At 43.5% G+C, this 27633-nt stretch overlaps 1 protein-coding gene across 1 annotated transcript in view; it reads right to left on the bottom strand.

The window, feature by feature from the left end:
* The window catches only part of LOC122790077 (ES1 protein homolog, mitochondrial-like), a 121908-nt gene that overhangs the window by 39435 nt on the left and 54840 nt on the right, over positions 1-27633 (bottom strand). Inside the window, exon 3 of the mRNA XM_044057639.1 lies at positions 25570-25741. Within this exon, the coding sequence (XP_043913574.1) occupies positions 25570-25741 (172 nt within the window). The remainder of the gene's footprint in view (positions 1-25569; positions 25742-27633) is intronic.

The raw sequence follows: 27633 nt of genomic DNA, 5'->3' as shown, positions 1-27633 counted from the left end.
CACAAAGTGGGAGTTGAATTATGTTTCAATGGGAACTTTAGTGTCAGGGTGGTTGGTTTGGGGGATAGTGAGGAAGGAACTGTCCTGTGATACTAAGGATAGAATTGAGTTCACAAAGTGGGAGTTGAATTGTGTTTCGATGGGAACTTTAGTGTCAGGGTGGTTGGTTTGGGGGATAGTGAGGAAGGAACTGTCCTGTGATACTAAGGATAGAATTGAGTTCACAAAGTGAGAGTTGAATTGTGTTTCAATGGGAACTTTAGTGTCAGGGTGGTTGGTTTGGGGATAGTGAGGAAGGAACTGTCCTGTGATACTAAGGATAGAACTGAGTTCACAAAGTGGGAGTTGAATTGTGTTTCAATGGGAACTTTAGTGTCAGGGTGGTTGGTTTGGGGGGGATAGTGAGGAAGGAACTGTCCTGTGATACTAAGGATAGAATTGAGTTCACAAAGTGGGAGTTGAATTGTGTTTCAATGGGAACTTTAGTGTCAGGGTGGTTGGTTTGGGGATAGTGAGGAAGGAACTGTCCTGTGATACTAAGGATAGAATTGAGTTCACAAAGTGGGAGTTGAATTGTGTTTCAATGGGAACTTTAGTGTCAGGGTGGTTGGTTTGGGGGATAGTGAGGAAGGAACTGTCCTGTGATACTAAGGATAGAATTGAGTTCACAAAGTGGGAGTTGAATTGTGTTTCGATGGGAACTTTAGTGTCAGGGTGGTTGGTTTGGGGGGGTAGTGAGGAAGGAACTGTCCTGTGATACTAAGGATAGAATTGAGTTCACAAAGTGGGAGTTGAATTGTGTTTCAATGGGAACTTTAGTGTCAGGGGTGGTTGGTTTGGGGGATAGTGAGGAAGGAACTGTCCTGTGATACTAAGGATAGAACTGAGTTCACAAAGTGGGAGTTGAATTGTGTTTCAATGGGAACTTTAGTGTCAGGGTGGTTGGTTTGGGGGGTAGTCAGGAAGGAACTGTCCTGTGATACTAAGGATAGAATTGAGTTCACAAAGTGGGAGTTGAATTGTGTTTCAATGGGAACTTTAGTGTCAGGGTGGTTGGTTTGGGGGATAGTGAGGAAGGAACTGTCCTGTGATACTAAGGATAGAATTGAGTTCACAAAGTGGGAGTTGAATTGTGTTTCAATGGGAACTTTAGTGTCAGGGTGGTTGGTTTGGGGATAGTGAGGAAGGAACTGTCCTGTGATACTAAGGATAGAACTGAGTTCACAAAGTGGGAGTTGAATTGTGTTTCAATGGGAACTTTAGTGTCAGGGGTGCTTGGTTTGGCGGGGCTAGTGAGGAAGGAACTGTCCTGTGATACTAAGGATAGAATTGAGTTCACAAAGTGGGAGTTGAATTGTGTCTCGATGGGAACTTTAGTGTCAGGGTGGCTGGTTTGGGGCGGATAGTGAGGAAGGAACTGTCCTGTGATACTAAGGATAGAATTGAGTTCACAAAGTGGGAGTTGAATTGTGTTTCAATGGGAACTTTAGTGTCAGGGTGGTTGGTTTGGGGGATAGTGAGTGAGGAAGGAACTGTCCTGTGATACTAAGGATAGAATTGAGTTCACAAAGTGGGAGTTGAATTGTGTTTCAATGGGAACTTTAGTGTCGGGGTGGTTGGTTTGGGGGGGTAGTGAGGAAGGAACTGTCCTGTGATACTAAGGATAGAATTGAGTTCACAAAGTGGGAGTTGAATTGTGTTTCAATGGGAACTTTAGTGTCAGGCGTGGTTGGTTTGGGGAGGACAGTGAGGAAGGAACTGTCCTGTGATACTAAGGATAGAATTGAGTTCACAAAGTGGGAGTTGAATTGTGTTTCGATGGGAACTTTAGTGTCAGGGGTGGTTGGTTTGGGGATAGTGAGGAAGGAACTGTCCTGTGATACTAAGGATAGAATTGAGTTCACAAAGTGGGAGTTGAATTGTGTTTCAATGGGAACTTTAGTGTCAGGGGTGGTTGGTTTGGGGGGATAGTGAGGAAGGAACTGTCCTGTGATACTAAGGATAGAATTGAGTTCACAAAGTGGGAGTTGAATTGTGTTTCAATGGGAACTTTAGTGTCAGGGGTGGTTGGTTTGGGGGATAGTGAGGAAGGAACTGTCCTGTGATACTAAGGATAGAATTGAGTTCACAAAGTGGGAGTTGAATTGTGTTTCAATGGGAACTTTAGTGTCAGGGTGGTTGGTTTGGGGGATAGTGAGGAAGGAACTGTCCTGTGATACTAAGGATAGAATTGAGTTCACAAAGTGGGAGTTGAATTGTGTTTCAATGGGAACTTTAGTGTCAGGGTGGTTGGTTTGGGGGATAGTGAGGAAGGAACTGTCCTGTGATACTAAGGATAGAATTGAGTTCACAAAGTGGGAGTTGAATTGTGTTTCAATGGGAACTTTAGTGTCAGGGTGGTTGGTTTGGGGGGATAGTGAGGAAGGAACTGTCCTGTGATACTAAGGATAGAATTGAGTTCACAAAGTGGGAGTTGAATTGTGTTTCAATGGGAACTTTAGTGTCAGGGTGGTTGGTTTGGGGGATAGTGAGGAAGGAACTGTCCTGTGATACTAAGGATAGAATTGAGTTCACAAAGTGGGAGTTGAATTGTGTTTCAATGGGAACTTTAGTGTCAGGGTGGTTGGTTTGGGGGGATAGTGAGGAAGGAACTGTCCTGTGATACTAAGGATAGAATTGAGTTCACAAAGTGGGAGTTGAATTGTGTTTCAATGGGAACTTTAGTGTCAGGGGTGGTTGGTTTGGGGGATAGTGAGGAAGGAACTGTCCTGTGATACTAAGGATAGAATTGAGTTCACAAAGTGGGAGTTGAATTGTGTTTCAATGGGAACTTTAGTGTCAGGGGTGGTTGGTTTGGGGGATAGTGAGGAAGGAACTGTCCTGTGATACTAAGGATAGAATTGAGTTCACAAAGTGGGAGTTGAATTGTGTTTCAATGGGAACTTTAGTGTCAGGGTGGTTGGTTTGGGGGATAGTGAGGAAGGAACTGTCCTGTGATACTAAGGATAGAATTGAGTTCACAAAGTGGGAGTTGAATTGTGTTTCAATGGGAACTTTAGTGTCAGGGGTGGTTGGTTTGGGGGGTAGTGAGGAAGGAACTGTCCTGTGATACTAAGGATAGAATTGAGTTCACAAAGTGGGAGTTGAATTGTGTTTCAATGGGAACTTTAGTGTCAGGGTGGTTGGTTTGGGGGATAGTGAGGAAGGAACTGTCCTGTGATACTAAGGATAGAATTGAGTTCACAAAGTGGGAGTTGAATTGTGTTTCAATGGGAACTTTAGTGTCAGGGGTGGTTGGTTTGGGGGGATAGTGAGGAAGGAACTGTCGTGTGATACTAAGGATAGAATTGAGTTCACAAAGTGGGAGTTGAATGGTGTTTCAATGGGAACTTTAGTGTCAGGGTGGTTGGTTGGGGGGATAGTGAGGAAGGAACTGTCCTGTGATACTAAGGATAGAATTGAGTTCACAAAGTGGGAGTTGAATTGTGTTTCAATGGGAACTTTAGTGTCAGGGTGGTTGGTTTGGGGGGATAGTGAGGAAGGAACTGTCCTGTGATACTAAGGATAGAATTGAGTTCACAAAGTGGAGTTGAATTGTGTTTCAATGGGAACTTTAGTGTCAGGGTGGTTGGTTTGGGGGATAGTGAGGAAGGAACTGTCCTGTGATACTAAGGATAGAATTGAGTTCACAAAGTGGGAGTTGAATTGGTTTCAATGGGAACTTTAGTGTCAGGGTGGTTGGTTTGGGGGACAGTGAGGAAGGAACTGTCCTGTGATACTAAGGATAGAATTGAGTTCACAAAGTGGGAGTTGAATTGTGTTTCGATGGGAACTTTAGTGTCAGGGGTGGTTGGTTTGGGGGGGATAGTGAGGAAGGAACTGTCCTGTGATACTAAGGATAGAATTGAGTTCACAAAGTGGGAGTTGAATTGTGTTTCAATGGGAACTTTAGTGTCAGGGTGGTTGGTTTGGGGGGGATAGTGAGGAAGGAACTGTCCTGTGATACTAAGGATAGAATTGAGTTCACAAAGTGGGAGTTGAATTGTGTTTCAATGGGAACTTTAGTGTCAGGGGTGGTTGGTTTGGGGGGTAGTGAGGAAGGAACTGTCCTGTGATACTAAGGATAGAATTGAGTTCACAAAGTGGGAGTTGAATTGTGTTTCAATGGGAACTTTAGTGTCAGGGGTGGTTGGTTTGGGGGGGATAGTGAGGAAGGAACTGTCCTGTGATACTAAGGATAGAATTGAGTTCACAAAGTGGGAGTTGAATTGTGTTTCAATGGGAACTTTAGTGTCGGGGTGGTTGGTTGAGGGGATAGTGAGGAAGGAACTGTCCTGTGATACTAAGGATAGAATTGAGTTCACAAAGTGGGAGTTGAATTGTGTTTCAATGGGAACTTTAGTGTCAGGGGTGGTTGGTTTGGGGGGATAGTGAGGAAGGAACTGTCCTGTGATACTAAGGATAGAATTGAGTTCACAAAGTGGGAGTTGAATTGTGTTTCAATGGGAACTTTAGTGTCAGGGGTGGTTGGTTTGGGGGGATAGTGAGGAAGGAACTGTCCTGTGATACTAAGGATAGAATTGAGTTCACAAAGTGGGAGTTGAATTGTGTTTCAATGGGAACTTTAGTGTCAGGGGTGGTTGGTTTGGGGGGATAGTGAGGAAGGAACTGTCCTGTGATACTAAGGATAGAATTGAGTTCACAAAGTGGGAGTTGAATTGTGTTTCGATGGGAACTTTAGTGTCAGGGTGGTTGGTTTGGGGGGATAGTGAGGAAGGAACTGTCCTGTGATACTAAGGATAGAATTGAGTTCACAAAGTGGGAGTTGAATTGTGTTTCAATGGGAACTTTAGTGTCAGGGGTGGTTGGTTTGGGGGGATAGTGAGGAAGGAACTGTCCTGTGATACTAAGGATAGAATTGAGTTCACAAAGTGGGAGTTGAATTGTGTTTCAATGGGAACTTTAGTGTCAGGGGTGGTTGGTTTGGGGATAGTGAGGAAGGAACTGTCCTGTGATACTAAGGATAGAATTGAGTTCACAAAGTGGGAGTTGAATTGTGTTTCAATGGGAACTTTAGTGTCAGGGGTGGTTGGTTTGGGGGGATAGTGAGGAAGGAACTGTCCTGTGATACTAAGGATAGAATTGAGTTCACAAAGTGGGAGTTGAATTGTGTTTCAATGGGAACTTTAGTGTCAGGGGTGGTTGGTTTGGGGGGGATAGTGAGGAAGGAACTGTCCTGTGATACTAAGGACAGAATTGAGTTCACAAAGTGGGAGTTGAATTGTGTTTCAATGGGAACTTTAGTGTCAGGGGTGGTTTGGGGATAGTGAGGAAGGAACTGTCCTGTGATACTAAGGATAGAATTGAGTTCACAAAGTGGGAGTTGAATTGTGTTTCAATGGGAACTTTAGTGTCAGGGGTGGTTGGTTTGGGGGGATAGTGAGGAAGGAACTGTCCTGTGATACTAAGGATAGAATTGAGTTCACAAAGTGGGAGTTGAATTGTGTTTCAATGGGAACTTTAGTGTCAGGGGTGGTTGGTTTGCGCGGGATAGTGAGGAAGGAACTGTCCTGTGATACTAAGGATAGAATTGAGTTCACAAAGTGGGAGTTGAATTGTGTTTCAATGGAACTTTAGTGTCAGGGGTGGTTGGTTTGGGGGGATAGTGAGGAAGGAACTGTCCTGTGATACTAAGGATAGAATTGAGTTCACAAAGTGGGAGTTGAATTGTGTTTCAATGGGAACTTTAGTGTCAGGGGTGGTTGGTTTGAGGGGGATAGTGAGGAAGGAACTGTCCTGTGATACTAAGGATAGAACTGAGTTCACAAAGTGGGAGTTGAATTGTGTTTCAATGGGAACTTTAGTGTCAAGGGTGGTTGGTTTGGGGGATAGTGAGGAAGGAACTGTCCTGTGATACTAAGGATAGAATTGAGTTCACAAAGTGGGAGTTGAATTGTGTTTCAATGGGAACTTTAGTGCCAGGGTGGTTGGTTTGGGGATAGTGAGGAAGGAACTGTCCTGTGATACTAAGGATAGAATTGAGTTCACAAAGTGGGAGTTGAATTGTGTTTCAATGGGAACTTTAGTGTCAGGGGTGGTTGGTTTGGGGAGGGTAGTGAGAAAGGAACTGTCCTGTGATACTAAGGATAGAATTGAGTTCACAAAGTGGGAGTTGAATTGTGTTTCAATGGGAACTTTAGTGTCAGGGTGGTTGGTTTGGGGGATAGTGAGGAAGGAACTGTCCTGTGATACTAAGGATAGAATTGAGTTCACAAAGTGGGAGTTGAATTGTGTTTCAATGGGAACTTTAGTGTCAGGGTGGTTGGTTTGGGGGGAGTAGTGAGGAAGGAACTGTCCTGTGATACTAAGGATAGAATTGAGTTCACAAAGTGGGAGTTGAATTGTGTTCTAATGGGAACTTTAGTGTCAGGGGTGGTTGGTTTGGGGGGGATAGTGAGGAAGGAACTGTCCTGTGATACTAAGGATAGAATTGAGTTCACAAAGTGGGAGTTGAATTGTGTTTCAATGGGAACTTTAGTGTCAGGGGTGGTTGGTTTGGTGCGTATAGTGAGGAAGGAACTGTCCTGTGATACTAAGGATAGAATTGAGTTCACAAAGTGGGAGTTGAATTGTGTTTCAATGGGAACTTTTAGTGTCAGGGTGGTTGGTGTGGGGGATAGTGAGGAAGGAACTGTCCTGTGATACTAAGGATAGAATTGAGTTCACAAAGTGGGAGTTGAATTGTGTTTCGATGGGAACTTTAGTGTCAGGGGTGGTTGGTTTGGGGGTTAGTGAGGAAGGAACTGTCCTGTGATACTAAGGATAGAATTGAGTTCACAAAGTGGGAGTTGAATTGTGTTTCAATGGGAACTTTAGTGTCAGGGGTGGTTGGTTTGGGGGGGATAGTGAGGAAGGAACTGTCCTGTGATACTAAGGATAGAATTGAGTTCACAAAGTGGGAGTTGAATTGTGTTTCAATGGGAACTTTTAGTGTCAGGGTGGTTGGTTTGGGGGATAGTGAGGAAGGAACTGTCCTGTGATACTAAGGATAGAATTGAGTTCACAAAGTGGGAGTTGAATTGTGTTTCAATGGGAACTTTAGTGTCAGGGGTGGTTGGTTTGGGGCCGATAGTCAGTGAGGGACTGTCCTGTGATACTAAGGATAGAATTGAGTTCACAAAGTGGGAGTTGAATTGTGTTTCAATGGGAACTTTAGTGTCAGGGGTGGTTGGTTTGGGGGGATAGTGAGGAAGGAACTGTCCTGTGATACTAAGGATAGAATTGAGTTCACAAAGTGGGAGTTGAATTGTGTTTCAATGGGAACTTTAGTGTCAGGGGTGGTTGGTTTGGGGGATAGTGAGGAAGGAACTGTCCTGTGATACTAAGGATAGAAATTGAGTTCACAAAGTGGGAGTTGAATTGTGTTTCATGGGAACTTTAGTGTCAGGGGTGGTTGGTTTGGGGGATAGTGAGGAAGGAACTGTCCTGTGATACTAAGGATAGAATTGAGTTCACAAAGTGGGAGTTGAATTGTGTTTCATGGGAACTTTAGTGTCAGGGTGGTTGGTTTGGGGGATAGTGAGGAAGGAACTGTCCTGTGATACTAAGGATAGAATTGAGTTCACAAAGTGGAGTTGAATTGTGTTTCAATGGGAACTTTAGTGTCAGGGGTGGTTGGTTTGGGGATAGTGAGGAAGGAACTGTCCTGTGATACTAAGGATAGAATTGAGTTCACAAAGTGGGAGTTGAATTGTGTTTCAATGGGAACTTTAGTGTCAGGGGTGGTTGGTTTGGGGGGTAGTGAGGAAGGAACTGTCCTGTGATACTAAGGATAGAATTGAGTTCACAAAGTGGGAGTTGAATTGTGTTTCAATGGGAACTTTAGTGTCAGGGGTGGTTGGTTTGGGGGGGATAGTGAGGAAGGAACTGTCCTGTGATACTAAGGATAGAATTGAGTTCACAAAGTGGGAGTTGAATTGTGTTTCAATGGGAACTTTAGTGTCAGGGGTGGTTGGTTTGGGGGTTAGTGAGGAAGGAACTGCCCTGTGATACTAAGGATAGAATTGAGTGCACAAAGTGGAATTGAATTGTGTTTCGATGGGAACTTTAGTGTCAGGGTGGTTGGTTTGGGGGATAGTGAGGAAGGAACTGTCCCAGATACTAAGGATAGAATTGAGTTCACAAAGTGGGAGTTGAATTGTGTTTCAATGGGAACTTTAGTGTCAGGGTGGTTGGTTTGGGGGGATAGTGAGGAAGGAACTGTCCTGTGATACTAAGGATAGAATTGAGTTCACAAAGTGGGAGTTGTATTGTGTTTCATGGGAACTTTAGTGTCAGGGGTGGTTGGTTTGGGGGGATAGTGAGGAAGGAACTGTCCTGTGATACTAAGGATAGAATTGAGTTCACAAAGTGGGAGTTGAATTGTGTTTCGATGGGAACTTTAGTGTCAGGGTGGTTGGTTTGGGGGATAGTGAGGAAGGAACTGTCCTGTGATACTAAGGATAGAATTGAGTTCACAAAGTGGGAGTTGAATTGTGTTTCAATGGGAACTTTAGTGTCAGGGTGGTTGGTTTGGGGGGATAGTGAGGAAGGAACTGTCCTGTGATACTAAGGATAGAATTGAGTTCACAAAGTGGGAGTTGAATTGTGTTTCAATGGGAACTTTAGTGTCAGGGGTGGTTGGTTTGGGGGCGATAGTGAGGAAGGAACTGTCCTGTGATACTAAGGATAGAATTGAGTTCACAAAGTGGGAGTTGAATTGTGTTTCGATGGGAACTTTAGTGTCAGGGGTGCTTGGTTTCGGGGGGACAGTGAGGAAGGAACTGTCCTGTGATACTAAGGATAGAACTGAGTTCACAAAGTGGGAGTTGAATTGTGTTTCAATGGGAACTTTAGTGTCAGGGGTGGTTGGTTTGGGGGGATAGTGAGGAAGGAACTGTCCCGTGATACTAAGGATAGAATTGAGTTCACAAAGTGGGAGTTGAATTGTGTTTCAATGGGAACTTTAGTGTCAGGGTGGTTGGTTTGGGGGGATAGTGAGGAAGGAACTGTCCTGTGATACTAAGGATAGAATTGAGTTCACAAAGTGGGAGTTGAATTGTGTTTCAATGGGAACTTTAGTGTCAGGGTGGTTGGTTTGGGGGATAGTGAGGAAGGAACTGTCCTGTGATACTAAGGATAGAATTGAGTTCACAAAGTGGGAGTTGAATTGTGTTTCAATGGGAACTTTAGTGTCAGGGTGGGTGGTTTGGGGGGGGGTAGTGAGGAAGGAACTGTCCTGTGATACTAAGGATAGAACTGAGTTCACAAAGTGGGAGTTGAATTGTGTTTCAATGGGAACTTTAGTGTCAGGGTGGTTGGTTTGGGGGGATAGTGAGGAAGGAACTGTCCTGTGATACTAAGGATAGAATTGAGTTCACAAAGTGGGAGTTGAATTGTGTTTCAATGGGAACTTTAGTGTCAGGGTGGTTGGTTTGGGGATAGTGAGGAAGGAACTGTCCTGTGATACTAAGGATAGAATTGAGTTCACAAAGTGGGAGTTGAATTGTGTTTCGATGGGAACTTTAGTGTCAGGGTGGTTGGTTTGGGGATAGTGAAGAAGGAACTGTCCTGTGATACTAAGGATAGAATTGAGTTCACAAAGTGGGAGTTGAATTGTGTTTCAATGGGAACTTTAGTGTCAGGGTGGTTGGTTTGGGGGGATAGTGAGGAAGGAACTGTCCTGTGATACTAAGGATAGAATTGAGTTCACAAAGTGGGAGTTGAATTGTGTTTCAATGGGAACTTTAGTGTCAGGGGTGGTTGGTTTGGGGGATAGTGAGGAAGGAACTGTCCTGTGATACTAAGGATAGAATTGAGTTCACAAAGTGGGAGTTGAATTGTGTTTCAATGGGAACTTTAGTGTCAGGGTGGTTGGTTTGGGGGATAGTGAGGAAGGAACTGTCCTGTGATACTAAGGATAGAATTGAGTTCACAAAGTGGGAGTTGAATTGTGTTTCAATGGGAACTTTAGTGTCAGGGTGGTTGGTTTGGGGGATAGTGAGGAAGGAACTGTCCTGTGATACTAAGGATAGAATTGAGTTCACAAAGTGGGAGTTGAATTGTGTTTGATGGGAACTTTAGTGTCAGGGTGGTTGGTTTGGGGGGATAGTGAGGAAGGAACTGTCCTGTGATACTAAGGATAGAATTGAGTTCACAAAGTGGGAGTTGAATTGTGTTTCAATGGGAACTTTAGTGTCAGGGGTGGTTGGTTTGGGGGATAGTGAGGAAGGAACTGTCCTGTGATACTAAGGATAGAATTGAGTTCACAAAGTGGGAGTTGAATTGTGTTCAATGGGAACTTTAGTGTCAGGGGTGGTTGGTTTGGGGGATAGTGAGGAAGGAACTGTCCTGTGATACTAAGGATAGAATTGAGTTCACAAAGTGGGAGTTGAATTGTGTTTCAATGGGAACTTTAGTGTCAGGGTGGTTGGTTTGGGGGGATAGTGAGGAAGGAACTGTCCTGTGATACTAAGGATAGAATTGAGTTCACAAAGTGGGAGTTGAATTGTGTTTCAATGGGAACTTTAGTGTCAGGGTGGTTGGTTTGGGGGATAGTGAGGAAGGAACTGTCCTGTGATACTAAGGATAGAATTGAGTTCACAAAGTGGGAGTTGAATTGTGTTTCAATGGGAACTTTAGTGTCAGGGGTGGTTGGTTTGGGGGATAGTGAGGAAGGAACTGTCCTGTGATACTAAGGATAGAATTGAGTTCACAAAGTGGGAGTTGAATTGTGTTTCAATGGGAACTTTAGTGTCAGGGTGGTTGGTTTGGGGGATAGTGAGGAAGGAACTGTCCTGTGATACTAAGGATAGAATTGAGTTCACAAAGTGGGAGTTGAATTGTGTTTCAATGGGAACTTTAGTGTCAGGGTGGTTGGTTTGGGGGGATAGTGAGGAAGGAACTGTCCTGTGATACTAAGGATAGAATTGAGTTCACAAAGTGGGAGTTGAATTGTGTTTCGATGGGAACTTTAGTGTCAGGGTGGTTGGTTTGGGGGATAGTGAGGAAGGAACTGTCCTGTGATACTAAGGATAGAATTGAGTTCACAAAGTGGGAGTTGAATTGTGTTTCAATGGGAACTTTAGTGTCAGGGTGGTTGGTTTGGGGGATAGTGAGGAAGGAACTGTCCTGTGATACTAAGGATAGAATTGAGTTCACAAAGTGGGAGTTGAATTGTGTTTCGATGGGAACTTTAGTGTCAGGGTGGTTGGTTTGGGGGATAGTGAGGAAGGAACTGTCCTGTGATACTAAGGATAGAATTGAGTTCACAAAGTGGGAGTTGAATTGTGTTTCAATGGGAACTTTAGTGTCAGGGGTGGTTGGTTTGGGGGGATAGTGAGGAAGGAACTGTCCTGTGATACTAAGGATAGAATTGAGTTCACAAAGTGGGAGTTGAATTGTGTTTCAATGGGAACTTTAGTGTCAGGGTGGTTGGTTTGGGGTTGATAGTGAGGAAGGAACTGTCCTGTGATACTAAGGATAGAATTGAGTTCACAAAGTGGGAGTTGAATTGTGTTTCAATGGGAACTTTAGTGTCAGGGGTGGTTGGTTTGGGGGGGATAGTGAGGAAGGAACTGTCCTGTGATACTAAGGATAGAATTGAGTTCACAAAGTGGGAGTTGAATTGTGTTTCAATGGGAACTTTAGTGTCAGGGGTGGTTGGTTTGGGGGAATAGTGAGGAAGGAACTGTCCTGTGATACTAAGGATAGAATTGAGTTCACAAAGTGGGAGTTGAATTGTGTTTCAATGGGAACTTTAGTGTCAGGGTGGTTTGGGGGATAGTGAGGAAGGAACTGTCCTGTGATACTAAGGATAGAATTGAGTTCACAAAGTGGGAGTTGAATTGTGTTTCAATGGGAACTTTAGTGTCAGGGTGGTTGGTTTGGGGGATAGTGAGGAAGGAACTGTCCTGTGATACTAAGGATAGAATTGAGTTCACAAAGTGGGAGTTGAATTGTGTTTCAATGGGAACTTTAGTGTCAGGGGTGGTTGGTTTCAGGGGGACAGTGAGGAAGGAACTGTCCTGTGATACTAAGGATAGAATTGAGTTCACAAAGTGGGAGTTGAATTGTGTTTCAATGGGAACTTTAGTGTCAGCGGTGGTTGGTTTGGGGGGCATAGTGAGGAAGGAACTGTCCTGTGATACTAAGGATAGAATTGAGTTCACAAAGTGGGAGTTGAATTGTGTTTCATGGGAACTTTAGTGTCAGGGTGGTTGGTTTGGGGGGATAGTGAGGAAGGAACTGTCCTGTGATACTAAGGATAGAATTGAGTTCACAAAGTGGGAGTTGAATTGTGTTTCGATGGGAAGTTTAGTGTCAGGGTGGTTGGTTTGGCGCGGTTAGTGAGGAAGGAACTGTCCTGTGATACTAAGGATAGAATTGAGTTCACAAAGTGGGAGTTGAATTGTGTGCCGATGGGAACTTTAGTGTCAGGGGTGGTTGGTTTGGGGGGATAGTGAGGAAGGAACTGTCCTGTGATACTAAGGATAGAATTGAGTTCACAAAGTGGGAGTTGAATTGTGTTTCAATGGGAACTTTAGTGTCAGGGTGGTTGGTTTGGGGGATAGTGAGGAAGGAACTGTCCTGTGATACTAAGGATAGAATTGAGTTCACAAAGTGGGAGTTGAATTGTGTTTCAATGGGAACTTTAGTGTCAGGGTGGTTGGTTTGGGGGATAGTGAGGAAGGAACTGTCCTGTGATACTAAGGATAGAATTGAGTTCACAAAGTGGGAGTTGAATTGTGTTTCAATGGGAACTTTAGTGTCAGGGTGGTTGGTTTGCGGGGGCTAGTGAGGAAGGAACTGTCCTGTGATACTAAGGATAGAATTGAGTTCACAAAGTGGGAGTTGAATTGTGTTTCAATGGGAACTTTAGTGTCAGGGTGGTTGGTTTGGGGGTAGTGAGGAAGGAACTGTCCTGTGATACTAAGGATAGAATTGAGTTCACAAAGTGGGAGTTGAATTGTGTTTCAATGGGAACTTTAGTGTCAGGGTGGTTGGTTTGGGGGGATAGTGAGGAAGGAACTGTCCTGTGATACTAAGGATAGAATTGAGTTCACAAAGTGGGAGTTGAATTGTGTTTCAATGGGAACTTTAGTGTCAGGGTGGTTGGTTTGGGGGGGATAGTGAGGAAGGAACTGTCCTGTGATACTAAGGATAGAATTGAGTTCACAAAGTGGGAGTTGAATTGTGTTTCAATGGGAACTTTAGTGTCAGGGGTGGTTGGTTTGGGGGGATAGTGAGGAAGGAACTGTCCTGTGATACTAAGGATAGAATTGAGTTCACAAAGTGGGAGTTGAATTGTGTTTCAATGGGAACTTTAGTGTCAGGGGTGGTTGGTTTGGGGGGATAGTGAGGAAGGAACTGTCCTGTGATACTAAGGATAGAATTGAGTTCACAAAGTGGGAGTTGAATTGTGTTTCGATGGGAACTTTAGTGTCAGGGGTGGTTGGTTTGGGGGGGGATAGTGAGGAAGGAACTGTCCTGTGATACTAAGGATAGAATTGAGTTCACAAAGTGGGAGTTGAATTGTGTTTCAATGGGAACTTTAGTGTCAGGGTGGTTGGTTTGGGGGTAGTGAGGAAGGAACTGTCCTGTGATACTAAGGATAGAATTGAGTTCACAAAGTGGGAGTTGAATTGTGTTTCAATGGGAACTTTAGTGTCAGGGTGGTTTGTTTGGGGGGAATAGTGAAGAAGGAACTGTCCTGTGATACTAAGGATAGAATTGAGTTCACAAAGTGGGAGTTGAATTGTGTTTCAATGGGAACTTTAGTGTCAGGGGTGGTTGGTTTGGGGGGGATAGTGAGGAAGGAACTGTCCTGTGATACTAAGGATAGAATTGAGTTCACAAAGTGGGAGTTGAATTGTGTTTCAATGGGAACTTTAGTGTCAGGGTGGTTGGTTTGGGGGGACAGTGAGGAAGGAACTGTCCTGTGATACTAAGGATAGAATTGAGTTCACAAAGTGGGAGTTGAATTGTGTTTCAATGGGAACTTTAGTGTCAGGGTGGTTGGTTTGGGGGATAGTGAGGAAGGAACTGTCCTGTGATACTAAGGATAGAATTGAGTTCACAAAGTGGGAGTTGAATTGTGTTTCGATGGGAACTTTAGTGTCAGGGGTGGTTGGTTTGGGGGGGTAGTGAGGAAGGAACTGTCCTGTGATACTAAGGATAGAATTGAGTTCACAAAGTGGGAGTTGAATTGTGTTTCAATGGGAACTTTAGTGTCAGGGGTGGTTGGTTTGGGGGGGATAGTGAGGAAGGAACTGTTCCGTGATACTAAGGATAGAATTGAGTTCACAAAGTGGGAGTTGAATTGTGTTTCAATGGGAACTTTAGTGTCAGGGTGGTTGGTTTGGGGGGGATAGTGAAGAAGGAACTGTCCTGTGATACTAAGGATAGAATTGAGTTCACAAAGTGGGAGTTGAATTGTGTTTCAATGGGAACTTTAGTGTCAGGGGTGGTTGGTTTGGGGGGGATAGTGAGGAAGGAACTGTCCTGTGATACTAAGGATAGAACTGAGTTCACAAAGTGGGAGTTGAATTGTGTTTCAATGGGAACTTTAGTGCCAGGGGTGGTTGGTTTGGGGGGGATAGTGAGGAAGGAACTGTCCTGTGATACTAAGGATAGAATTGAGTTCACAAAGTGGGAGTTGAATTGTGTTTCAATGGGAACTTTAGTGTCAGGGGTGGTTGGTTGGGGGGGGATAGTGAGGAAGGAACTGTCCTGTGATACTAAGGATAGAACTGAGTTCACAAAGTGGGAGTTGAATTGTGTTTCGAGGGGAACTTTAGTGTCAGGGGTGGTTGGTTTGGGCGGATAGTGAGGAAGGAACTGTCCTGTGATACTAAGGATAGAATTGAGTTCACAAAGTGGGAGTTGAATTGTGTTTCATGGGAACTTTAGTGTCAGGGGTGGTTGGTTTGGGGGATAGTGAGGAAGGAACTGTCCTGTGATACTAAGGATAGAATTGAGTTCACAAAGTGGGAGTTGAATTGTGTTTCGATGGGAACTTTAGTGTCAGGGGTGGTTGGTTTGGGGGATAGTGAGGAAGGAACTGTCCTGTGATACTAAGGATAGAATTGAGTTCACAAAGTGGGAGTTGAATTGTGTTTCATGGGAACTTTAGTGTCAGGGGTGGTTGGTTTGGGGGATAGTGAGGAAGGAACTGTCCTGTGATACTAAGGATAGAATTGAGTTCACAAAGTGGGAGTTGAATTGTGTTTCAATGGGAACTTTAGTGTCAGGGTGGTTGGTTTGGGGGACAGTGAGGAAGGAACTGTCCTGTGATACTAAGGATAGAATTGAGTTCACAAAGTGGGAGTTGAATTGTGTTTCAATGGGAACTTTAGTGTCAGGGTGGTTGGTTTGGGGGATAGTGAGGAAGGAACTGTCCTGTGATACTAAGGATAGAACTGAGTTCACAAAGTGGGAGTTGAATTGTGTTTCAATGGGAACTTTAGTGTCAGGGGTGGTTGGTTTGGGGGGGGGACAGTGAGGAAGGAACTGTCCTGTGATACTAAGGATAGAATTGAGTTCACAAAGTGGGAGTTGAATTGTGTTTCGATGGGAACTTTAGTGTCAGGGTGGTTGGTTTGGGGATAGTGAGGAAGGAACTGTCCTGTGATACTAAGGATAGAATTGAGTTCACAAAGTGGGAGTTGAATTGTGTTTCGATGGGAACTTTAGTGTCAGGGTGGTTGGTTTGGGGACAGTGAGGAAGGAACTGTCCTGTGATACTAAGGATAGAATTGAGTTCACAAAGTGGGAGTTGAATTGTGTTTCGATGGGAACTTTAGTGTCAGGGGTGGTTGGTTTGGGGGGGATAGTGAGGAAGGAACTGTCCTGTGATACTAAGGATAGAATTGAGTTCACAAAGTGGGAGTTGAATTGTGTTTCGATGGGAACTTTAGTGTCAGGGGTGGTTGGTTTGGGGGGGATAGTGAGGAAGGAACTGTCCTGTGATACTAAGGATAGAACTGAGTTCACAAAGTGGGAGTTGAATTGTGTTTCAATGGGAACTTTAGTGTCAGGGGTGGTTGGTTTGGGGGGATAGTGAGGAAGGAACTGTCCTGTGATACTAAGGATAGAATTGAGTTCACAAAGTGGGAGTTGAATTGTGTTTCAATGGGAACTTTAGTGTCAGGGGTGGTTGGTTTGGGGGGTAGTGAGGAAGGAACTGTCCTGTGATACTAAGGATAGAATTGAGTTCACAAAGTGGGAGTTCAATTGTCTTTCAGGGGCAACTTTGGTGGCAGGGGTGCTTGGTTTGGGGCGAACAGTGAGGAAGGAACTGTCCTGTGATACTAAGGATAGAATTGAGTTCACAAAGTGGGAGTTGAATTGTGTTTCGATGGGAACTTTAGTGTCAGGGTGGTTGGTTTGGGGGATAGTGAGGAAGGAACTGTCCTGTGATACTAAGGATAGAATTGAGTTCACAAAGTGGGAGTTGAATTGTGTTTCGATGGGAACTTTAGTGTCAGGGGTGGTTGGTTTGGGCGTAGCCTTTTGGGTGGATTTTAGTAAATGGTTTACATTTTTCCAAATTTTTGGGGGGTTGTGTTGGTGTTTAGTTTGTAATGTCATGTAGTAGGACTTTTTGTCCAGCCTAATGCATTTTTTGCATGGCTGCTCAGTTCTTGGTACTTAGTTAGGCTTTGTGTTTCTTTGTTTTTGACAGTAAAGCCAGGCAGTGTCTTTGGACTTGAGGATTTGTTTGGTTTCTTTACTGAGCCAGGAGTTTGTAGAGGTTCTAACCTTGATTTTGCACAATGGAGAGGCAGTGTCTAGATGTTGTGGAAATGTTTTGTTAAAATATGCTGCAGCCTGGTCAAGTGGGAGGGTTTTTAGGGGGGTCCAGTCACAGGTTACAGAGTAAAGTATTGAGGACCTCAGGAGAGACATTTTTTTGTGTTTCTAGTGGATTTATAGTTAGTGGTTTTGCACATGCTTGTTCTACTATGTATAAGGTATATTATGTTGTGGTCACAAGGTGTCTGGTAGACTGCCTGTGTGGGGGTACAATGTGGGGTTAGTTAGGACCCTGTCAAGGATGGATTCCCTTTCAGATTATTTATCACATCTAGTTCAAATTTGGACTAACTGCTGGTAGCCATGGAGATTTATTAGATTCTTTGGTGGTTCTGATATACAGGTGAACCAATCTAGGTTGAAATCCCACAGAATAAGGGTTTCTTGTGAGTATATGGAAGAACACCAGGATAAGAAGTCTTCAAGGCTAGTAGGTGTGGAATATAGACATGAATCTTTATGACAATGAATCTTGCTTCACTAATGGAGGGTTTGCTAAATGTAAGAAGGGAAATGGAATATGATTGTAAAATAGTGTTCCGATTTATGGTTCATCCAATGGCCAGTCAGATAAGGGTGTTTATGATTTATGGTTCATCCAATGGCCAGTCAGATAAGGGTGTTCATGATTTATGGTTCATCCAATGGCCAGTAAGATAAGGGTGTTTATGATTTATGGTTCATCCAATGGCCAGTCAGATAAGGGTGTTTATGATTTATGGTTCATCCAATGGCCAGTCAGATAAGGGTGTTTATGATTTATGGTTCATCCAATGGCCAGTCAGATAAGGGTGTTCATAATTTATGGTTCATCCAATGGCCAGTTAGATAATGGTGTTCATGATTTATGGTTCATCCAATGGCCAGTCAGATAAGGGTGTTCATGATTTATGGTTCATCCAATGGCCAGTCAGATAAGGGTGTTCATGATTTATGGTTCATCCAATGGCCAGTCAGATAAGGGTGTTCATACTTGGAAAGAAAAAACAATGAAAACAAGGAAAAGGGAGATGAATATGGAAAGCAAATTGTCAGTGTCTTTGTTGACCTGTAAAATTACATCTCTGCTGTTGCTAGCTTTCCCACCGAAAGAAAAGATGACATGGCAAAGACTTGGAACCACATTTATTTCACTCCTACTAGATTTGAAAGCACAATATTGGGAAGATTGGGTCCAAAAGAAAACATTTCATTACAATATTAAGCAGAGAGATTTTGCATTCAGTGATATTGAGCTGCTGTTCTAATCTTTGAAATGTCTGAGATGTAACTGAGGGTTATTAGGAATGTATGTCTTATACTTAACTGGGGTGGTGATGAAGGCACAGCTGTTCTGGGCACAGGGTGTTGGAGGGGGTATGATCTGCAGTTGCTGATCGGTCTTCACTGCTTTACCAGCATTCAGAAATGAACACTTGCATTGTATTTTGCAGCATTTTACAGCATTCCATTCTGCTATCGCCCAGAATGCTACCACAGTACAAGGACAAAATGATTGACTTCAACAATTGGCTAAGCTTCTGGTGTCATTCTAAGGGGATCCAGTATCTCTCTGCTTGGGATGACATGGTCAAAAGACCATGATGCTTTGCCACAGATGGCCTGCACCTGTTGCCCCAGGGATTCCTGATACTGGCTAAGATTCTTGCTGCCCCTATAGTGCCTTTTTTAGGCAGGGTTCAAATAACAAATTCACCACCATAACAGGAACAGGCAAGCAAAAACTGAGGGTAATGCTACTCAATGCTAGAAGTCTAAATCTCAAAATGCACTCACTCGAGGCACTCCTTAAAATGGAGAACATCGATATCTGTGCAGTGACTGAGACCTGGTTCAAGGCTCCAGAGAGCACCCCTGCACTACCAGGCCATAACTCATACCACACTTTTTGGCCATGTAACCTGGACCAAAACACCAAAGGCAGAGGTGTGTCCATATTCATTAAGGATATCCACACCTCCAAGGCTCATTGCTCAGCATAATGCATCTGAGGTTATCCAAGTGCAACTAACTCTGGGCAAAACTGCAATCCAAATTGTAGCTTGCTACAGATCCCCCACCATGCCCCAGGATTCCCACTCCTCTTTTCTTGATGTACTGGAAAATATTAGGGTTCAACCAAACACCCTAATAATGGGCGACTTCAACTACCCCACCATTAACTGGGAAAACTACTCATGTACCAACTCCTTAGCTCAACACTTTCTGGAATTCATAAACTCCAATGCCCTAGATCAACTTATCCACAACCCCACCAGGGGCAACAATATCCTAGACCTAGTTATTACCAACATGAGTGACCGGTGTTCCACACCTGAAGTCAACTCCTCGTTGGTCCGATCTGACCATAAGCTAATCAGCCTTGATATCCACATCCCGCCCCCACCCTCCATTAAGGAAATCACAGTAAAAAATTTCTCCAAAGCCAACTTCATTCTTCTTAAGACGTAAGTGGTGAACTTCATGACACCCATGCAGGTGGACAATATAGTTACAACTGCTGAATCCCACACAAATGCACTCTATAAGCACTTACACGAGTGCATGGATCATGCTATCCCAAACAGAACCAAGACATTATCCTCCAAAAAAAGGAAGCCAATCTCGTTGTCCCCTGCCATAAACAAATTGTACAACAAAAGGAAGAAACTGTTGCAAAAGAAAGTAAAATCCCATGAGTGGAGGAGGTCCCTGGTCAGCCTCAGTAAGAAGCTGAGATCCCTTATAAGATCCTCCAAAGCTAGCCATGAAAACAAAATCGCCACTAATTCCAAGGACAACCACAAAGCATTCTATAGCTATGTCAAGAATCTCAATGGCAACACCCAGATCTGCTCTGAGTTACAGCACACAGGCATGAAAATTACAGAACCAACTGATATTGCCAACATCCTGGCAGATAGGTTTAGTGCTAGCTTTACCCCCCTCTCACCCCCTAAAGGCCCCATTTCTATACAGGAAGAATGCAGAGTCCCTGTAATCACAAATACGCAGGTAAAAGCTGCACTCTCTAAAGCCAAAAAAACAGCATCCATGGGACCGGACAACATCCCAGGCTGTGTTTTACATGGACTTCCAGAATGAACTGGCTCCCCACTTAAGCACCATGTTCAATAATAGCCTCACATCAGGCTTTGTGCGCACTGAATGGTGCACAGTAACAGTTATCCCACTCCACAAAGGGGGAGCCATCACTGATCCCGGGAACTATCGACCTATTAGCCTGACGAGCCTGGTCTGCAAGGCCATGGAACGTATCATCATGGAACTCATAAACAAGACATTGGTAACCTCTAAACTCTGGATCCCACCCAGTTCAGGTTTGTGAAAGGCAGATCATGCCTCCTGAACCCGATCGACTTCTTTGAGGCAATCACCAAAGCCGTAGATGAGGGTAAGGTGGTTCACACAGCCTATCTTGACCTCGCCAAGGCTTTCGACACCATCCCCCATTCTGGAATTATAGCTAAACTCACTAAACTAGGTATAAATCCCTACGTCACATGATGGGTTGCCAACTGGCTCACTGACAGAACCCACATTGTAAAGGTTGCAGACTCCAAATCTGACCTCAAAGCAGTGACAAGTGGAGTACCACAGGGTTCCATCCTGGGACCTCTCCTGTTTGGTATCTACTTCTCTGAAGTACAGGCTAACACAGAAGGCCTCTGGCTAATGAAGTTCACAGATGACTGCAAACTAGGAACCATAGTCAAGTCCCCAAATGATGTGAACATCCTGTAGAAGGGCCTCTCTGAGACAGATGCCTGGTGTCAGAGCCATGGCCACAAGCTCAATGTCAAAAAGTACAGTGTCATCCCCTTTGGTAAAAACTCTGTACCCATGAACTACTACATAAGCAGCAATCTACTTAACACCGAATGTGTGATAAGAGACCTTGGGACCCAGGTGAACAGTAATCTCTCCTTTGATAGTCACATCACCACAGTAGTCAGGAAGTCCTTCTACATGGCACACCTCATCATAAAAGGGTTCTCATCCAGGAAAAAAGAGGTCATCGTTCCGCTCTACTCGTCACTTATTAGACCCATTATAGAGTACAACGCCCCTTTTGGAATGTACCTCACAAGACATCTGCAGCAGCTGTAAAGGCCACAGAAGTACACCACAAAGAGGATTACTGGCCTCAAACAAATGCCCTACACTGACCACCTCAAAATACTCCAGCGTTACTCCATAGCATATTGCCTACTCCGAGGTAATCTCTGCCTAACATATAAAGCTATGTCAAACCCAGAGCTGTTGGACATGCTACACCTAAAGAAATCCCAATCACTCCAAGCTACACGCTCTAGGGACCTAAACCTTGTCACCACAATAAACAGGACATGCTGGAGGGATAGATTCCTGTCCCAGAGACTTCTCATATTCTGGAGCAGGATACCCATCTATGTCAAGCAAAGTTCTTCATTAGCACTCTTCAAGAAAAATCTTGATGAGTGGATGGGAAATAGGAAATACACCCCGGGGATCACTTCTGTGTCTCTACTCGACAGTGACACAGGAAAATAACTTTCTTGGGTGGTGTAAACCAGGGAACCTTGTTGGCTAGGCTTACGTAGGCCCTTGGGCCGATAGCCTAGTACCTACCTATGAACCTATGAACCTATTTGCAGTCAGAACTGAAGTGTTGCTCTATTTATGGCATAAAATGTAGCACTACTTGCTATAAATGTAACAGTTTGCTGCAGTTTAATTAAAGTTGGGGGCAGGTGCATCTGGAGCTAGACTAGATAGCAACACTTGTGTATAAAAGATTCACTCTTACTTACTCACCTTACATTCTATGTTAAACAGTCGTGAAAGATTTTCTTCGAAAGAACAAGAATGGACTGTGAGAACACAGAGTCTTGAAGTGTCTACAAAGAACTTTTAATGATGAAAACTGCCAGTGAGCAGCAAAGATGCTACTGTCTTATTCATACTGACAAATGACACTGAGGACTATATTAGTCATATTACATCCCTACAAGTGAAATATATTCAGTTTAAAGTTATAAACTACACAACCACACATTCCCCAAATAAAATGTCAGTTGTATAAGATGCTTTCAGCATAAGAAAATGCAGGATGTAATATCTGGTTGTACCAAATTTGAGTAAATCAAATCCAAATCTGGCTATGACTGAAACTGTCCTTTTGTTTGGGTACAAAATATCTTCAAGTTTACCCAACCTGCAAGTAAAGAAGCAATACTTGTTTTTATATATCGTGTTAGTTATACAGTTAACTTTAGGTTAAGTGCACTTTCATTAAAGTGGGTATCGGCTATCTGTTCTTTAAAGAAATGTGTTTTCAAACAACAGAAGTAAACTTAGATATATATATATATATATATATATATATATATATATATATATATATATATTTGTTTGTGTTTTTCGGCTTTTCCCGATTAGGGGTCGCCACAGCGGAACTCCAGACCGCTAATGATTGGTAGTTGATTTTTACGTGCCGAGTTACCAGCCCTGATGCACAACCTTCAAGGCAGGTACTCCCATATGAGAATCGAACTGGACAACATCTTACTGTGAGGCGACAACGCTACCGCAGCACCACCACTGCGGTATATATACACACACACACACACACACACACACACACACACACACACACACACACACACACACACACACACACACACACACACACACACACACACACACACACACACACACACACACACACACACACACAGACACACACACACACAGTTCCTTTACTGTAAGGTATTTTATTAGGGGTGATGTTGGTGCACTGACCCAACAAGGATGTAGAGGAGGTGTGTTTACCCCAAAACTTGCTTCAAGTATACTTGGCATAATTCCAATGACACGCCTCTCTGTCTTCCGAAGCCTCTTCATCACCACAATTCCCATTTCTAGCCTATCTTTTCCCTGACTAGTAGTCTCTGGATCCCAAGCCAAGTGGCTTTGCTGCACTGCCCTTCCACTTTGTCTACTGGATACATAAGATATTCAGCCTCCTGCCCACCATCATGTCATCCACTTCCAAGCCTCATCACACCAGTGAACCTTGAGCGTGGCAATTCGTAGTTCATGTTTGTCAGGTTGACTGGTTTTATGTCCAGGTTTCACTGAACAGAGCTATCCCAGGTAACCCAAGCTGGTTAACTGGACACCGACTGGCCAGTAACTTATTGACTCAGGGCTGCTGGGCTTTATGGCATGCACACACTGTCCAATAGGGACACTCCTCCCACTATTAACATGGTCCTTGGTGTGGGTCAGACATAAGCTGGGTCTTCAATAGACTTATCATAGGCAAATAGCCGTGCCCATTTTTGGTGACATTAGTCAAATGACTGAATCACCTAGAGGCAAATTTTATGTTGTGTGGCTAGGCTTGAGGCCTGACATGGTACTCAGTCTGTGATCTACAGTCTCCTTTCGAGAGGATACTGCTCACCACAGCAGCTGCTCAAAGCAGTTGGTCTATACAGCTATTTCCTGTATAGGAATCATCTAGACTCTATGCTGCTACTGCCCAAGATCTCCGTTCTTCCATTCTTCTGTGAGTTTGATGTGGAAACATGTGGTATGTGTTTGGGAGGTGGAGGAACCCCACAGAGACATTGACAGGACATGAAGACTACATGTAAGTATCGGCCAGATGTCAGGATCAAACTTTGTACACTGTGTATGGGAGGCAAACAAAGTAACCATTATGCCAACTTTCACTACAAGATATATTCACGATTCAACTCTTATTACCCTGTCCGATAACCCTACACAAACTTCATTTAAGACTGTAGAGAACTAGCTTGTCAATAATCATCTCATCCTTAACCCAAAGAAAACCAAGCGACTACTCTTCCTCCCAAAATCCATGGCCAACCTTAAGGCATCCTTCAGTCTCTCCTCCCCAGACAACACAATCATTCATGCTGACTCTCATACCAAACTTCTAGGTGTCACAATAGACAATAACCTGAAATTTGACCTTCATGTCCAACAATCCATCCAAAAGACCACTCAAAAATTAGGCCTATTGTACAGAAAGAAAAAAATTCTTATCAATTTTCTCTAGGACCTCCTTGTCAAGCCTACCTCCTTCCCTTCCTACTCTATTCTTCTCCTATATTTATCCACCTGCGAGCAAATCTTTTAACCAAACTCAATCAAACCTACTACCAGATAGCTAGATTTGCCTGCAACCTCCCCCATAAAGCCCACCACTTCCTTGCCCTCAAACTACAATGACATGACTTCCTTCAATTGCTTCAACTCTCTCAGCTTCAAATTACACCTTTTCTACTCTAAAAATCTACTGACTGCCCTTCCTTGTCTACCCTCCTGTCTATATACAAACCTACCAGAATCCTTTGCGGTACTGACCAACAACTTCTTGATACCCACAGACCCAATAAAACTCTAGGCAAAGTACTATATAAATGCTCTATGTCTCAAACCTGGAATAACCTCCCCAGCAATTTATGGTCTATCCACTCCTCCCCTCTCTTCAAAAAAGAACTGAATAACTACCTAGGTAATTCCCACTCCTGCACCTGTCACCACCTGACCTAACTGCTAACCACCCAACTGTTCCACTATACAATAGTTCTTCATCACCCTAATCTATACTGTCTTAAACACCAACACTCTGTTTCCCCCAGTTGTCTTTCTCAGCAATACTCTACCTAACCATATCCTTAATGCTTCCACTATTTAATACTCATCCCACCCTCTCTTTCACTGCTAATTTACTCCCTCTCAGTTTTCCTGTCTTTACCCCACCTCACTTTTCTTCCTACCCCCCCTATCTACTCCCTTTTACTATTCATGCCTTCTCCACCTCGGCCCACGTAGTACCAAAAAAAAAATTATACTGCAAGGTTTATCCTCTTTAACTGCTCAGCAAGCTACTACTTCTTGTAAATTTATACTATTTTTATATGCATTGTTTAAGTCTCATTAACGTATGCTGTCTCATTACCAAGTACATGTTCTGATATGTCTAGAACTTATGTGTGTCTTTTTAAAATAATGTATGGCAATATAAAACCTCTGTAAATGTCTAGCATGTAATGCATTGCAAATACAAAACTCTGTAAGTTGTTCTTTATGTGGAGCTTTTTTCCTCGGGTCTCCACTGAAAATGGGCCCCCAGCCATTTGTAACAAAAGACAAATAAATAAATATCAAAAGGAAACCACAGTGTCAACTCAGATGACTTGGTCGTGGTGGACATGCCAGATGCATACCACAGAAGAGAAGCTGTGTATGGAAATTTCCATGCCAACAGTTTTACAGAAAGGCCCAGCTGACAGTCCTACTCTAACTTCCCCAAAATGGCTCACAGTGGTAACGTCTGTCCTGGTGCATAAAAACGACAATCCTACTCTAACTTCCCCAAAATGGCTCACAGTGGTAACGTCTGTCCTGGTGCATAAAAACGACAATCCTACTCTAACTTCCCCAAAACGGCTCACAGTGGTAACGTCTGTCCTGGTGCATAAAAACGACAATCCTACTCTAACTTCCCCAAAACGGCTCACAGTGGTAACGTCTGTCCTGGTGCATAAAAACGAAACCTTAAGAGGTATGAATCATACAGTTGGGTATTACAATACTTAGCTGTTTTTAGAAGATACATATGCAGTCTTAGAAAATGTTTGTGCCGAAGTACATATTAATGTCACACCTTCCTTACCTGCATGTAAATGTGCTCACCTGGAATAATGAGACCATGAAACTCGGCTGCTCTAAGTTCAGACAAATCTCTGATTTTTCCTCTCGCTATCCTTGCACTCTCCACCAGGACATTGCGCTTCTCATCTGTGGCACTTCCACTTGTGTGGTTTACAACATGCATCTGTTCTATATTTGGGGCAAAAAAATTAACCTGAAGAAAACAAAACAGATACATATCTGATTTGATATGCCACGTTCCACTTAAAAATTGTCAGAAAACATTAAAATCACCTCATTTCAGTACTCACGCTCATTGAATGAATTAATGCTGGATATTTGGTGGGTTTATAATGACAAGTCAAAAATCTTAGAGATCATCTGAAAAGCATCGTAAATAAAGCCTTTAAAGTACACAAAAAGTATAAGAAGTGAAACTCACATCACAAAATATCACACAGACGTTAAAGTCGTAAATGTGCAGCACTCTTCCACTCCTCACCCTCCTAACATAGGGCACCTGCTTCCGCACTCATAACCTGTAAATACATTGTCTCTAAGGCTGCACTAACTTAAAGAAAAGAGAAATAAAATAAACTTTAATGAAATGACACACCACAGCACTCAGATAGCTACAATCATTATGGGTCAATGAACCATAAGGAAATCATATGCTACATTTACAACTTGGTGTAAAATCTGAGGGTAATGCTACTCAATGCTAGAAGTCTAAACCTCAAAATGCACTCACTCGAGGCACTCCTTAAAATGGAGAACACTGACATCTGTGCAGTGACAGAGACCTGGTTCAAAGCTCCAGACAGCACCCCTGCATTACCAGGCTTCAATTCATACCACACCTTTCGGCCAGCTAACCCAGAAAGAAGCACTAAAGGTGGAGGTGTCCATATTCATTAAGGATATCCACACCTTTAGGCTTGTTGCACAGCATAATGCATCCGAGATTATCCAAGTGCAACTAACTCTGGGCAAGACCGCAATCCAAATTGTACCTTGCTACAGACACCCCACCATGCCCCAGGACTCACACTCCTCATTTCTTGATACACTGGAAAGTATTAGGGTACAACCCAACACCCTAATAATGGGTGATTTCAACTACCCCACTATTAACTGGGAAAACTACTCGTGTACCAACTCTTTTGCTCAACATTTTCTAGAATTCATAAATTCCAACACCTTGGATCAACTTATTCACACCCCGACCAGGGGCAGCAATATCCTAGACCTGGTCATTACCAACATGGGAAACCGGTGTTCCACACCAGAGGTCAATTCCTCATTGGTCAGATCCAACCACGAGCTAATCAGCCTAGACATGTACATCCCACCCCCACCCCCAATTAGGGAAATCATCGTAAAAAACTTCTCCAAAGCCAACTTCACACTTCTTAAGACAGAAGTGGCAAACTTCATGACACCCATGCAGACGGACAATAGAGGTATGACTGCCGAATCCTACACAAATGCACTTTATAAGCACTTACACGAGTGCATGGATCATGCTATCCATAATAGAACCAAGATGTTATCCTCCAAAAAAAGGAAGCCAATCTGGTGGTCCTCTGCCATAAACAAACTCTACAACAGAAGAAAGAAACTGTTGCAAAAAGAGTAAAATCCCATGACTGGAGGAACTCCCTGGTCAACCTCAGTAAGAAGCTGAGATCCCTCATAAAATCCTCCAAAGCTAGTTACGAAAACAAAATTGCCACTGACTCTAAAGACAACCACAAAGCATTCTATAGCTATGTCAAGAATCTAAATGGGAACATTCAGATCTGCTCTGAGTTACAGCACAATGACACTAAATATACAGAACCAACTGATATTGCCATCATCCTAGCAGATAGGCTCAGTGCTAACTTTACCCCCCCTCTCACCCCCTAGAAGGCCCATCTCTATACCAGAAGAATGCAAAGTTCCTATAATCACGGCAGCACAGGTAAAAAACACACTCTCCAAAGCCAAGAACACATCATCCATGGGACCTGACAATATCCGAGGCTGCGTTCTACATGAACTGCAGAATGAACTGGCACCCTACCTAAGTACCATGTTCAATCATAGCCTCACCTCAGACTT

This window comes from Protopterus annectens, chromosome 15.part0 (genome assembly GCF_019279795.1).
Source record: "Protopterus annectens isolate FY-2018-M chromosome 15.part0, PAN1.0, whole genome shotgun sequence".
In the NCBI taxonomy this organism is placed as follows: domain Eukaryota; kingdom Metazoa; phylum Chordata; order Ceratodontiformes; family Protopteridae; genus Protopterus; species Protopterus annectens.
This window is presented reverse-complemented; position numbering and strand designations above follow the sequence as displayed.